This window comes from Dermacentor silvarum, chromosome 7, assembly GCF_013339745.2.
Source record: "Dermacentor silvarum isolate Dsil-2018 chromosome 7, BIME_Dsil_1.4, whole genome shotgun sequence".
Classification (NCBI taxonomy): domain Eukaryota; kingdom Metazoa; phylum Arthropoda; class Arachnida; order Ixodida; family Ixodidae; genus Dermacentor; species Dermacentor silvarum.
This window is the reverse complement of record NC_051160.1, coordinates 50975271-50990229: the sequence shown is the minus strand read 5'-3', so window position 1 is coordinate 50990229 and position 14959 is coordinate 50975271. Positions and strand designations below refer to the sequence as shown.

Below are 14959 nucleotides of genomic sequence, written 5' to 3'. Positions count from 1 at the left end.
TCATATGGGAGGAGAAAGAAAAACAAAAGTGATAGCGGCATCACCAAGAAGTAAAACCGACTCCTTATTGGCTACACAACGGCTTTCTCGTCTTACGGGGTAATTAATGTTAAGGTGAGAACTATGATCCTTGACAACATCTTTTGCACTCTCGTCCGAATTACCGAGAACGCAGAGATAGAGCACGCTCGATCGGTTGATTTACCAAGATAGGCCGTTGGCAAATCGCCAAGAAACAGCATGGAAAGTTTGGTTGAGATTTGTGGTTTTGTGACTTCATTATTTCTCAAGCTTTTTTGACACCACAACTATTCACTTAGTAAATCAGTGTTGGAATTTATATTGTCCTTAAATATTCCAACCGTAGTTTGTATAAAGGTCTTTTAATACGTTAGTATCGTTGTGAATGCGTCAGGCGGTCAAACGAAGCTCTGAATTATTTATTCGGCCAGAAAGCTTGATTTTTTTGTTCAATACTTTATTTTTGGCCGCATATTTCAAGGGCCAAGAAGTATCATTCCATGCGCCTCGATGGAATACGCTCCTGTTTGAATCGCCGACCTTCAACGAAAGAGCAGATGACAGCTATAAAAATACAAATATGGTGACTAATAAAGGTAGAACACTTCATGCGAAAAAACAATGTTGAAATTTACAAATTATATTCAATATAAGCGGCTCTGTCTGTGGGGTTCGCTGCAGAACATTGCTCACTTGCAGTCCAGTTATGGCTCGTGTGCTCAGACTTTCTGTAGTTGCGTTGGCGCTAATTACCGCTGCAGAACTGTGTAATGGAGTCGAAGTAACAAACACTGCTGCGTCTGCCAACACTGGTGCTACAAATACCTTCTACCAGGTAATATTTTTCTTGGTAAAATGTGCGAAAATGCCATGATGCCTCATGCGCATTGTATTTCACCTTTTGATAAGTGCACTGCCCAAGACTCGCATTACAGGCCAATTAGCTGGTAAAGCTTTTGTCTAATAGAGATTACTTATATAAGAACATCAACGACCTCTTTAAATGTGGTAAGAAATAATCATGTGAGGTATTGTTTTAGAACACATAATCTTAGGAGCCAGTTCAATACCAATCACTAGAAGAATTTGTTCTTGTAATACGGAAGAGAATATGTGTGGTTAACAAGTTTATTGCGGTCGCATTGTTTGGGAGCTTCACCGCACTTTCCGTGGACTATCTCTGCTTCTATATTGGCATCTAACCATTTCCGCGCTTTCCTGGGTCACTGGGTAGTCAGTGGTCACATGGTGAGTGCATCCACTTTTCCGGGACGCAATCGAGCTATATTGTTCGCTTGCCATAACGACGAACAGAGGCGTCGTTATCCAACGTAGTCATTATCTAATTCAGGGCTAATGTAACAAGGGTTCGAAACCAACCATTGGACCAACTTGTGGTCACTGACTATGTGGCAGTACGTAGACATGTGCCGCGCTTCAACGAACGTCTTTTAGGTCGACATGGGTCGGTGTAGACGTGGAACTAGCGTAGGTATCGCTGTTCTAAGCAAGTCTTTGACACCGACTTTGAGAACTGTGTATGTGCTACGCGTTCTTTGGTCTCGAATGAACCTCTTGGTTGCCAGCTTGGGTCACTGTCACTGGCTATGTGACAGCGGGTGTGTTCCGCTCTTCAATGAATGTTTTGACGCCAACTTGCTAACTGGGTATGTGTACTTTGGGGTTTACCACTCCATCATCACGAAAATAGAAACAGAAAAGGATAATTGAATGGCAGGGAGGCTAACCGGAGTGCAGCCCGGTCGGGTAAAGTGCACTGTAGCAACGGGGTAGGGGAGGGAAAGATGAAGAGAAGGAAAAGTTCGTTGTGGGTATCACGACGTAGTAACAGTTTGCTGCTGTATATCAAAAACGTTCACTCAATTCGATAGCCTTCCAAAATTGCAGCAACGCTTTTGTGGCCTTTCATAGCTGCGATATCCGAGACCATCGTTTCATTATCTCGTTCAAGGTAACTGGTTTTCTGTACAACTGATTTAGAGCTGTGCAGAGGTCATGTATTTCATTGTCAACCTAGGGGTGGTGGCCTTGGTGGGGTTCTATAGTCTCATCGACTCTGCAGGCATTGCAGTCGGCGCTATTGGCCATTCCAATCCAACATGTATTGGTGATTGCAACACCCATACCTAAACGGCGCAGCGTTGCTTTGTCACTTTGTGGAAGCCCAGGTAACAACTACAGTTGCATAGATGGGTCGAAAAAATGCAATGGATGGCGAAAGGATTCAGGTTTGTGAAACTTATCCACTGCCATACGGTGCGCCAGCTTGCTGATGCGTTGGGCTACGTCAGTTCTTGGGCTACGTCAGCAGGTTCGTCGGTGAGGTCCTTGGTGGAGGTAATGACCGCGGCAGGCACACAAACATGATATCGTGTCTTTTCGAAAAATCAGGATGGCGCGTTCATCGAATCCCCTACTCGAGTCGTTCACAGATCCCGCGACGGAGAGCTGATAAGACATTGTAGGGCCGCGTTTGAGCCGCAGAACATTGGAACCGATTAGTAAGTTGGTGGTTAATATTGCAGTAGTGGGCACAATGCAATGAGGCAGGCAAGGACAAGAAGACAGAGGGGCACGTGCTACCCACGGGAGCTTCTAAATTATTTATTACTCACTCGATATAGCTTTCCTGATTTTACTTCACCATTTAATTCTACGCTATTGAACGCTAATTCCATAGATATTCGTAAATTTATCCTCCATATTATTTTGCAATAATCCACCCATTTCGTGAGTAGGAGCCACATACGTGATAGGCAACAACAACAAAGAAATTAATTACATCTTGGCATGGCTCGCATATTCAGGTGGCTGGTCGTCACGTGGTAACTCCACTGGGAACCTGCACGGCTAGAGTTCGGATTCGAGGTTGCTCATTCGCAGCGGGACGCTTTGTCCGACGCCAATACTCCCTCGTTGTCATTCTCGGGGTTGACTTTCTGCAGGAATCCGGCGCTGTCATTCGCCTACAGTGCGAAGTAGTCAGTTCCTCAGCCGACAGTGACTTAGGTTTCTGAGTGGTGGCGCTGGCTAACACTCCCGTGTTAGTTCTATAGTTGTAAAACATAAATAGCCAGAAAGAGGATGGGAAAACGGCTCCGCGGTAGCTCAATGGTAAGAGGATCGCACGCGTAATGCGAAAACGTGTGATCGTTCCCCACCCGCGGGCAGTTTTTTTGTTCATCCATTTTCATTTCCATTAATTTAATATGTCTTTAATTCAATTAGTAATACAAGTATTTTCCCCTATGTTGTCCGTGGTGCCATTGTTTGTTGGCTTCTTATGATATATATATATATATATATATATATATAGAATCTTTATATAGAAGCTATGTAATCAAATCTTTCGACATGATCTTGGTAATGTGTTGGTCGGGTTTTCCTAAGTCAAGTTTCCAATGCTACACTACACCTCTGTGCGAACGATCCAATATGTCGTCTTCAAGGTAGGACCGATCCGCACGCAAAAATGTTTTTTTCGTAACCGCATTCTGTGAAACTTCTCCTATCGTCAAAGTACATCGTTTAGAATTCGTACACGTGTACTTATCATACCCCCGTATTTCCCCGTCAACAAATGCGCTTCGTTAAATTCTGCGCAAGCGAGCGGGGGAATCTGCGTGTCGTAGCACACTTTGACGATCATCGGTGCTGACACGGCGTAGGGCTCGCTTTAGGTATTGTTTGCACGTGAAGTCCACTCCTTGTTTCTTTGGACCGTCCGCCTTAAGTTGGTATCTCGCTTCTATGCCCTTTTGTGTTTGACGTTCATATCGATGAATCCGCGTCGCACCTTGGTCGTCCAAGTAGCTGCTGTGGCCTTGTGAGGCGAACGCGGGCTTTTAAAGAAACATCCTGAATGTACGACAGCGTGGACCCCTACCAACTGCGCGGGAGGGCACTTCACACGCGGATGTCCTGCCAACCACGACGCACGTGGATATGATTATAACTATGTGGTGCTGTTTTCTATGTACTCAACTGTGCAAGACATGGAGATCTGAATATTGGTGTAAATTAACAATTATTTTGGGTGAAAAACATAACAACGAAGCTTCTGCCTGTAGGTCTCTTTATTGTCACAGCTAACATGAAGTTCTTCCACGCGCGGCAGTGAAAACCTTGATTCGTATTCTGTGAGCTGCTCCATTCAGAGACAGTCTGCTTATCCTACCGGCTAAACCATGCACGTACAATAATTGTGTGTGTGAAACATGTTGCAAAAGAAAAAAAACTGGTGCTGGTGGATTTCCATAAGCTTGGTTTTCTAGTTGACAAGTGATCGTAATCCTTAAATTGGAGGCTTTTTTTCCTGAAGTACAAGCTGCCTCGAAACATTAGGCATGCAGGCGATTCTTAGTGCTCACTGTGTGTTTTGGAATAACTGTAATGGCAGGACATGAACCAGTTCAACCAAATGCGCTTTAATTTTAAATGTCCATACGCTTAGACTAGTAGATAATTGGCACATTGGTCTGATTCAACATCTAGAGCTCTTCAAGGAACGCGGTGTACACAACATGTTCACACCATGTTTTCTCACTTTTGTAGCGAAAGCCAACGTTTATAGATACTTTTTCAGTTCCGTATCTCCGCGCCGCGCCCATGGAGAGAAGTCGGCCTGTCGCGATTCTCGCCACCGCGGCGCTGCGGTTTCGGTTTGCGCTAGGAGAGCGAGCGTCGTCTGCTAGTGGGCAGCGTTCTGCCGCGGCGTCTCAGGTTCTCCCCAATTCTGGCTGGGTACTACAAAAGAAATAACGGTTCTGGGGAAGTTGCTCGGCATTTTTTGCGGCTATTCCAGTTCACTATTTATTTGAAACGGGCCGTATTGCGCAAAGAGTAATTTGTACGCCCAGGGATTTCGAGGGGTGGGCAAAATATGAAGAATGACAGCGTTTTAAACGAACGTTCGCGCAGCAGTGGCTGTCAAGTGTGCACACGAACTCACTTGCCATGCCAATCGTGCGAATCTATTGCAGCACTAATGGTATTTCCTTACAGCCGTGCGGAACAACTGTTTTCTTTATGGTAGACATCCGCGTAGTTTAGTTTCTGAGCCTCAGGAGCTGGCTTCCGGCTTCAAGTTAAACGACTGCACTACTCGGGACCATCGAGTGCTACCTTGTATTCTTCCATCCAAAATTCTCCATGCTCGTTCTACTTTAAAGAAATATTCGACATGGCTTGCCCAATACATATGTATCGCGATGCACACGCAGTACACAGTGATTGTATGAGCATGATCCGTGCGCGAACACGAGGACGAAGAAAAGAACCAACCAGCTCAAAGTCAAACCTTACCTTAGAGTCCTGCAGTGACTGTTTTAAAAATGGCAAAAAGAGGAACTTTATTAACAATAGCGTTCACAATCTACATTGCCTTGGTGAAACTTCTGCGGTCACGGTTCTAGCTAGACAAGTTTCGCTTTCTTACGTTCCCTTTGTGCACGAACTGCACTGTCATTTTCTTGGCACTTCAGTCGTGCAAGAAAGTGCATGCAAAAAAGTGCAAAAAAGTGATTGTGTACAATCTGCAGCAGGGCTTCTAGATCTTGCAGAGAACGAATCTCTACATCAAACGACGACTGTCGGAGCAGCCTCCCATTTGCGTGGACAGCATAGGTGATATCGTTCCGCACAACGACGCTCTTCAGGATTGTGTACGCCCCCGCTTTCATTCCGGCCACGTAAAAAACAATCTGTCGACGCTGCCCTGGTTCTTCGAGTACTGCCGTTGTCCGTTTGGCTGCGAGCCGTATTGACGCACTATACTCGACAATCTGAGCAAAATTGGTGCACTGCACGGCAACAGGCGCCTCATGGTTAAACAGTTTCTCTGGTCGCTCCGTAGGCAAGTGCGCTTCATTTCTGGTCACATCGTGCGTAGATCCTACCTTTATCTTTTTCGGAGATCGCAACCGAGTCTGCTTTCTCGACAAGTAACTGGAAAGGTTGGGAAAGTTAACGGGGACTGCACCTTCCTTCAATGCCCAGTACGCCCGGTCGATCTCGACGACTTCACCATTAATAATATGCTTAAACGACTTCAAAAATGTCAGCTTCGAGAAAATGAACGTCACAAACCTTGCTGCTATTGCTCAGCTCTTTGTCAGCGCGGGGAATATAGCCTTTTCCAATTGCTGAGAAGCTCCGGATCCGATGGCGGCGCAAAAAAGTGACGCTTCTGAGTGTTGCTTCTGTACCCGCTGGTACAGCCAGGTGCGAAGCAGGTTGGCATTGCGCTAAGCCCAGCGCATCAGATAAAACACAGCGTGTTTACGGAGTCACGAAATGCTTCCGTCCGCGGCCACACAAACCGAACGCATTGAACGGACAAGGTTCTCGCACAGGGGTCAAGACAAACGCAAGCGAAAAGAATTGTGTAAAGGGGACACGCAACTGCGATATTGAATAAAGAACCAAACTGCGCCGCAAGTTTGAGCTCAGCCGACTGGCGAACGCCGTGAACGCTGCCGCTGACACCGCGCAACCCGCGACCGCAGCGCCCTCTCAGCGCCTAGGAAGAAATCACGCCCGCCTGTGAAGCCGGAGTTCCAGAACTGAAAAAGTATCTATAAACGTTGGCGAAAGCTACATTGGCCGCATTCTCGCTGTTTCGCTGTGACCGGTCGCTGCACCGCGAGCTGAGCCGCTGCCTAGCAACCGCCGCAGCTGGCAACGTTTCTTTCTCTATGGTATGACCCACTGATCTGTACTATAGGGGGCTGGATGGCGCTTCGAGCGCGCGCAACTGAAGCTACCGGAAGTGATAGGCCTTGTCCCGGAAGTCGGCCGTTTGCGGCTTCGCATCGCTCTGCAGCTCGCATGCGCTCGACGTGTTTTCTTTTTCTGCCCAAAAATGCCTGCTTGTTGTGCCGTGAATTGCACACGCAGGCCGGAGAAGTCTTTTGGAAAAATGTTTCACGCGTAAGCATTTTTCAAATCAGTGTAATTTGCATTGTGCGTTGCGTAAAACCAAGGCTGTACCGCTGGCATTTCGGCGTGCATCCCAACACTGCAAACCACAGGCACTACAAGTTGGTTCATTTTATGCAGAGGTTCCCGTGGTCTCGGAGAGATTTTTGCAGTCGATGGGTTGCAAACTTAAGGCGAGACAAGTGGAGGCCATCACCGGGAAGCAGCCTTTGTAGCGACCACTTCGCGGAGTCGTGCTTCGACCGCACGCGAGCACGAACGCGGCTATGACCTGATGCTGTCCCTACGATATTCAATTCATTTTAACATTCTTTTTCACAACCAGTAGTCATCAGCATTGCTGAAGTGTGTGCACAAAGAAAGATTCCAGAATTTTTTTTTTAAATGCGAAGCATTCCTTGGTGAACATTTGCTACTTTGACAGTATCTATCTGTCTATCTAGCTGCATACGTCTTTGTGCTCTCATGGTCGTTTCGTTAACTTGGTATGTACCAAAGTTTGCATACTATGACAAGATTATATGACAAACATAAATGATGTCATGGCATGCGTGTCATGTAGGTCATGAAACAGCCGCCTACGTCTTGGTGCCCTCATGGTCGTTTCGTTAACTTGGTCGGTACCGAAATCGGCATAGTAGGACAGGAGTGTATGACGAACATAAGTGATAGGTCATGACACAAATGTCATGACATGCGTGTCATGTAGGTCATGACAATGACCCAGCGAAAAGAATAACACTCAAAAACCACTGAAACGGGTTCAGACGTGGGTACTAAGTGAAGGAAACACTAAAGGGGGCTGGTAGAAGTCAGCCATGAGCATGGCTCAGCAAAAATGACGATGACTCAGCGAAAAAAAATCAACACTCAAAAACCAACGGAATGGGTTCGGATGTAGTACTAAGTGAAGGAAAAGGCTAAAGCGCTTGATGGCCGAAGTCATAGTCATAAGCATGACTATGGCTTTCGCCTTAAGGTCTCTTAGGTGTAGCTAAAGGGACTCCCGAGGACTCATGACATGCGTGTCATGTAGGTCATGAAAGAGCCGCCTACGTCTTGGTGCTCTCATGGTCGAAACGTTGTAGGCTCCCCGCACACTGCTTCGCATAACATCGATTCCCACATGGCGTGGGATCTGCCGGCTTTTTTTTTTAAATAGTAAACAAGATGTTTTGTGCATTAGCCTGCATCCTTTGTACCATATCCTTGCACCGTTAATAGAGTTAACATATGATTTGAAATAAATGCGCATGAGTTTTCTTCACCAAACTTTTTGTTATTCACCACTCCGTGTTTGCTATGTGTTAAAGGAAGGACATCAGTGAGGAGTTATAACACCATGCACTGTAAACTGGCTATATCAGTCACGAGCATACATAAACTCCGTCTGAAAACAGCAAAGCGGAATTGAGAGCACATATCCAATATGGAAAATGTTTCCTTGCTGGCGCATAAGTAGACGAGCATATTCGATCGCGTTCAAGCGTGATCGGGAACGAATTTCTCGAATGTGGTTGGCCGTTTTGCGCGAGCCCAATCGCGATCGATCCTGAGACATCCCTACTGCAATCGAAAGTTCCTGATGTGATGCCATGTTTCACGTAATTCTATGCAGCTGCTTTCGAAAGCTGGAATCACGCGCCGATCGCGTCGCTATTGTGAATGATGGACACTCGAACGCTGGTCATCAATATTATTGTTTTAAGTAAATAAAATTACAAGAATACAGGCTCAGACTGGCAAAACGGCATGTTCCTGACAGAAAAAAAAAAGAATAACTGTTATTGCGCAAAAAAGAACGAAAAAAAAAAACCATTCTAACGCAGCTTGATCCCCTTAAAACGCGCACTGGTAAAGGCAGCAGACACCTCCTTCCGGGACAAGCCGCCGGGCGTCTCCTAACTTCCGGTGACTTCACTTGCGCCCGCCGCGGTGAGCGGCGATGCGGCATCCAGCAAATTATAGTGGAGATCAGTGGTATGACCACCGCGCGGCGTCTTACCGGCGTCTGACCACGCCGCAAGCGGCGTCTCACACGCGTTTTTCGCCCGGCGAACTGCTTCACTGGAGAGGGTCCGGAATGCCAAGCGCGCGTAGCTAGCGTCGGATACTGAGGAGGAGCTAGCCGTTCGGATCCCAAATGCTTGGACTTGTCGGCTTATAATTTATACCTGGCTTATATCGATGAGTGTATACCTAAGTATAAGATTTAAAGCAAAATCAAAGGCTTACCAAGCGAAACCAAGACTTACCCACGATAAACCAAGCTTTCGCTTCGCATATCCAGGGTTGGCTGAGCTAAGCCGCGGCCAGTTTTTTGGCAGCGAAGCTGTTTTAAGCCGGAGCTTGGCCCGTAAACCGTAGTATGGTGGCTAGAATTGGGAGGTGACGCCAACGGGAGCTCGCAGCCGCTCCTCCATTTCGAGCGCCGCGGCGGTGGCGCTGTCGGTCGTAATGCGATGCTCGGTACGCGCGCTGTACCGAGCACGCGTACGCGTACGCGTGCGTCCAGCCCGTGGGCCGTTCAGTGATGCTGTTGCAAGTAATGATTTAGCTAATTCACGGTGATGGTGGCTGATACAATGCAATTTTAAGCATTAAAAGGTATTGTTGGCTATTGCGAGACTTATGCGGCACTGAATCTGCGTAACTAAAAGCTTTCGTTTGTGTATCCTTGCAGTGTTTTGCAGCGCGAGGTTACTCCGAAAAAATTACTGGCGGTCTTAGGGAAACAAAACATAGTAAACATTTATTGCAGATCATAATATTATTAAGATCTATTGTACATCACATCATCAAATACCAGGGTAATATAATGAAAAATAAATACGCACACATGCTCGTGTCTAGTTAAGACACAATGAAACATTGCACGCAGACAGTGCATCGCTTGGCACTAAGAAATGTGGAGGCATAGATATCACTTACCACTAAGCAAAAAAAAATAATAATAAAAGAGGCAATCAAACTTAAAGTTACAATATAAAACTTAGAGCACGCGTCTAAGCTTTAGCAATTTCATTCTTTCCTGCCTTGCGTTTCGCTTGTTGTTCTGAGCCTTCACATGAAAATGGAGCCTAGTAAGCACATAGAACTTCATAATTTTGTTTGTGAGGGACATACTGTGGTCAGGGCAGCCAACGAGCGTAAGCTTTCTTAACTGCAAGAAGGAAACCAAGTCCATGACGCTGTCACATTTGACTTCTCTCACACTAAAACAGTGGGTAAAAGTGTTCTCGAGAGTGGTCACGAGTTCATTGAGCTTGGCTGATGGGTACAGCAGGCCTCCTCGGTCAACAGCAGCAGTGAGGGATGCTGCACCTGGAGCTGAATCGTTTTCGCCTTGTAGGAGCTGCCGGCTGCACTCTGCGCATTTGGTGCTTGCAACGCTCTTTCTTGCCACGTAGCCAGCCATGTAGTATATGAGCCTGGCATCGCTGGTTTGCACTACCATGTCAACATGCTCGGTACCGTGGCCGCATTCACTGAGCACTTCATGTGCTTCGGCAAGGTTTCCTGCGTCAAGAAGCTCATCCAGCTTCCTCTGAGAAGTCAGGTCCTTTCCATTGTCAGCTCCTAGCAGACTCCTCAGCAGTCCTGAGGACACATTGCTTCCTTTCGGTGGTTTTGCCAAATTCTGGAAGCTTAAAGTGTTAACCGAGATGAGGAACTGGGAAGGAGTCGGATGGTCATTGCATCCAGACATTTGTCGGACGATTCCAAACAGCCTCTCCAGAGGGTCCTGACTCAAGCGGCATGTCATCATATAGCTGAATTTCAACTTCGTCGTCAGGTAGCGGAGAAGGTGTAGCGTGCTTGACAAGGTAACACGAAGTCCTTCGGCTGTACTGCGGCTAAGGAAACCTCCGGAGCCTGCAGCTGTTTCCCACTCGTCCAGGTAGGCCAAGAAGTTTTCAATGCACTTCTCGTGCGTCCCTCCAGGCTTGAGTGCTCCTGAGCTGCACCTTGAAGTCATTGCCTCAATGAGCCTTCTCATTGTTTCCACAAAGCTGACTGTCGCAGCCGTGCTCCCATGCTTTTCTTCGATGATTTCGTTGTACAAGAAAAGTCCCCTGAGGACTTCATCGCTATAAAGCCTCACTGCGTAATTTACCCTCATTTTCTCAAAGCCATTTGGCCGCACGACGGATGCGCTAATATGAGGCATGGCTTTGAGAGTCGTGTCATGCTGTTCATCGAGCTTTCGGGCACAGTCAATAGGGTCAACACTGGCATGGCCTTCTGGCAGTCTCACGCCAGTTCGAACAAAAGTATTCCTCACACATTTAACAAGGTGTGGGAAGTCCGAGATGAAGTGCAAAAAACGTTCTGGGTCTGTAGGGTGCTGCCTTCTACAGACGGTGTTTTCTTTTCTGCCGTGTATACCGAACGAGTGCCACATACTCCTGTTCCACGCAGCTCCATCAGTGGTGATAAAGTCTACGTGCAAACCGGCGTTTTCGCACATGACTACTGCTTCGAGGATTATTTTGCCTAACATCTCTGACTTCACATTGCTGCGTGATGCGAACACACCAATAATCTGGTGCCACGTTCCTGTAAAAGGCACAAACAATACGACGAGGCCATGGTCGCATGCCACGGAGCGCTCACTTTCTGGTGTGAATTTCCCAAGATCCACAAAACCTTCGATGGTTCCGTCGGATCCTAAGCTCAAGTGTTCGGATAGCTTAATTTCATCAATTAAGAGTCCGCCATGGCGCTGGAAAGAGTCCATAGATTTCGTTTTTTCCGCCACAGCAGCAAACACTTTCTCGCTTAGGCCGAATCCACTCCTGTAGCTCTTCAAATATCGACGTAGGGATGTTCGAGAAGGCAAGGTCATGATCTTGTTTTTGCGTATGTGTTCATAAAGGCGGGGACTTTTCATGGACATAATCAAGCACTCTAGGGCCCACTCACTTTCATATTTCATTCCTTTGGTGGATTTCCTCCTACACGCTGCGAAGCACGCCTTGACTTGTGACTGTTGTTTCACAGGTAGCGCCTTGACCGCTTCTTCAAAGGCTGTAGAATCATTCTGTGCATTCTTTTCTTTCATTTGCTTCATGCGCGATTTAGCCTGGAGGAGACTCAGGCGGCTCCTTTTCGCTTGTGCTGTTCGCAGCTTAAGCCTGTATGAAAGCGTCTGCACCCTGGTTTTACCTCTTCTTCGCCTGTAGGATTCTCGATTCCGGAGCAGTCTCCTGAGGTGCTTGCACTGTGGGCAGGCTTTTTCCGGCGTTTGAGCAACCCCTCGGCAAGATGGGCTGAAGGTTCTGTCGCCAAAAGTCTTCTCCTTGTATTTTGGATTTACTCCAAATTCACCGGTTTTACCAAAGCCTCCGCACGGTATCATGCAGTTGACGTCGCGAAGCAACTCTTCTGCCATGTCAGTGTCGGTGATATCAACGGTCTTTATTTTTGTGGCCTGCACAAAAACTGTCGCTCGAACTGTGTTTTCATTTGATGTCATGAGCACATATTTCTCAAAACATATCTTGTCTCCATATAGAGCGCACACTGCAAACACTGTGACGTTGTCGGCTCCAGCAATCAGGTGTCTAGCCCAGTAAGCGCTGGGAAGGCCACACTTGCGAACGTCAGGAATTGCGGGCGAGTTCAAAACAGGCACTTGGTCACTATCGTATTCTGCACTGTGCGAGTCGGTTTCCTCGCAAGCAGACGTGTTTGGTTCCTGGCGCCGAATCTTCGAAGGCAAACCGCATGTGGACGTTCTTGATGTCCTTTTCTTCGGCGCTTTCTTTGAAAGATACGCAGGGACATTTGGGAATGCGGTTGGCACTGCGTCAAGTTTCAGCACTGGTCGCTCTCGCGGAATCTGAACAGTTTCGCCGTTTATCACGTGCGTGAAAAAACGCTCAATATACTGCTCGTCGAAATGGCGCTCACAAAGCACAGACTTCGCGTCCAACGACTTGTCGGCACGGGGTACGGCTCGTCGCCAAGCTTCGAAGAGAGCAGGGTCCTTGGGAACAGAAAAGAGGGAGACCTTTTGTCCCTGCTGCCTCGACGACACGTAGCCGGTAGTGCAGCCGGGAGCGAAGCAGTGACGTTGCTTCGCTTTCGTAGCGCTGGAGTTCATCTGTCCCACTGAGCTTGGCCCTTACATTGGCATGTCAGCAACGAAATACATTTTTCCATAAGCGAGACAACACCACAGGATCCACGATGAGAAAGAGCCACTGCCCAGACGACGCGGGAAAATGCAACGCATCACTATGCTGACAGCAGCGCCGCGGTGGCCGTCGCGGCGGCGCTTGAAGCGGAGGATCGCGCTCTCTCGGCGGATATGCGGGCGCTGGCGTCACCTCTCAATTCTAGCCACCATAACCGTAGACAAGAAACTGCGCCTGACAATGGTCACCGCGCGTTGCCTAGCAACCACTTGGCACAGCTGCGCCTCGCTTCGCCACCGCTCTGCACCGCCGTGCCGAGCTGCTACGAAAACGCACCTGCTCCGTCTAGCCATGACGTCACTTCGCGGCGCCTAGCAACCACATGTTCCTTGCTTCGCCTAGACATGGCAACGCTTCGTCAGGCAGCGTCTTGAAGTGCGTCGTGCTGCCAAGCGAAAAACTGCGCGTCGGCGGCGAGCCCAACCGTAATACCGTACCGAAGCTCCAACCACTAGTGCAAGCTACGCTCATTTTAGGTGCGAAGCTCCTTATAGCGGCACCCGTTCGTCCCCGTCGTCGTCGTCGTAGTAGTAGTAGTGTGTAACCAGTCTGAGAAAAATGAGAAAAAAAATTGCGAAGTTGTGTCCGTAGCGCGGAATCGAACCAGGGCACCCCTCGCTTCCGAGCGCGCGGCGTTAGCCCACTACACCACGAAGCGCACATAGACACACGCACCACGATGGCAATAAATACCCAACATTAAGGAAAGGCAGCGTTTCTAGCGCGTTTCTAGCGCGTTTGTGCTAGCGCGTTACGGCCCGTGTAAGAAGCTGGTGTAAGACGCTGTGGCCTCTCCGCCTTACCTTCAACGCGTTTCGAACGCGCTGCCCAAAGCGGTGGCAAGTCAAGTTCAAGTCGAGGTAAGTGGTTCTTGAGGGAAAGGGAAAGGTTGGCGCTATCTTCTGCAGCCCTTGAGGGAGCACGGCTCAGCGCGTTTATGAATACGGGGGGCATACTCTCTCAGCAGTCATGTGATGGCGTCGGCAAACGCGGTGCTACTTAAATAGCTGCGTAAATGGCTTGTGTAAATGGCTGCGTAAGACGCTGTGGCCGCTCCCCCTTACTAGAGAGTACTGCACGTTTCTAACGCGTTTGTGCTAGCGTCCCCTTAAGCGGGAGATCCGATGATTCCCTCCGGAGCTTTGCCCACTCATCATCATTCACCCCGTGGATATGCTGTGATTTTTTTTTTTTTTTTGCAGTGAAGCTGTTAAGGACCCAGTCTTCGATGGTCGTGTCCACGTGTAGAAAAAAAAAACTCTAATTGGCTCGAGCATATTTTGTGTCGCCCTTTTATTATTTCTGTCTCAGAAAATTTAACATAAAAGGCGTGTGCTGCTGGTGTTTTGTTTCATGACATTTGTTTATGGGCTGTTATTCTCAAAATTCTGAGGAGCTGTATAAACTTGGACATGTAGCAACATCAGCCACGCGCAGAACTGTTGTCGAGGGCGGCGGCGTTTTGCCCGCGTTTGCACCGAACCCACGCGGCGTTGGTTACGTGTTTATGAACAACGTGCCAACCTTTGCCATACACCCCATGGCGGTGTACCGTAGCAACCATAAAGCCATGGTGCCTGCGGTCACTAAATAAATGAGAACCACCGGATCATATGTATTTCTTATTCTTTAATAGTTCAAATAACCAATTACACAATCACATCTTAAAAGTCTTATTTGGAAATACATAATTCCCACCATAGTGCAGCTTCGCTAACAGTTTTTTTTTCTCTTTTTGTTGAAACGCGGTGTTCACACCGTGTTTCACATCATGT

At 47.8% G+C, this 14959-nt stretch overlaps 1 protein-coding gene across 1 annotated transcript; it reads right to left on the bottom strand.

Annotated features, from left to right (window-relative positions):
- Positions 1-9947: 9947 nt before the first annotated feature.
- Positions 9948-13152, bottom strand: LOC125946741 (uncharacterized). The gene has a single exon (XM_049670638.1). The coding sequence runs from the start codon at positions 13088-13090 to the stop codon at positions 9974-9976; it is 3117 nt and encodes a 1038-aa protein (XP_049526595.1). The 5' UTR covers positions 13091-13152; the 3' UTR covers positions 9948-9973.
- Between the last annotated feature and the right edge of the window lie 1807 nt (positions 13153-14959).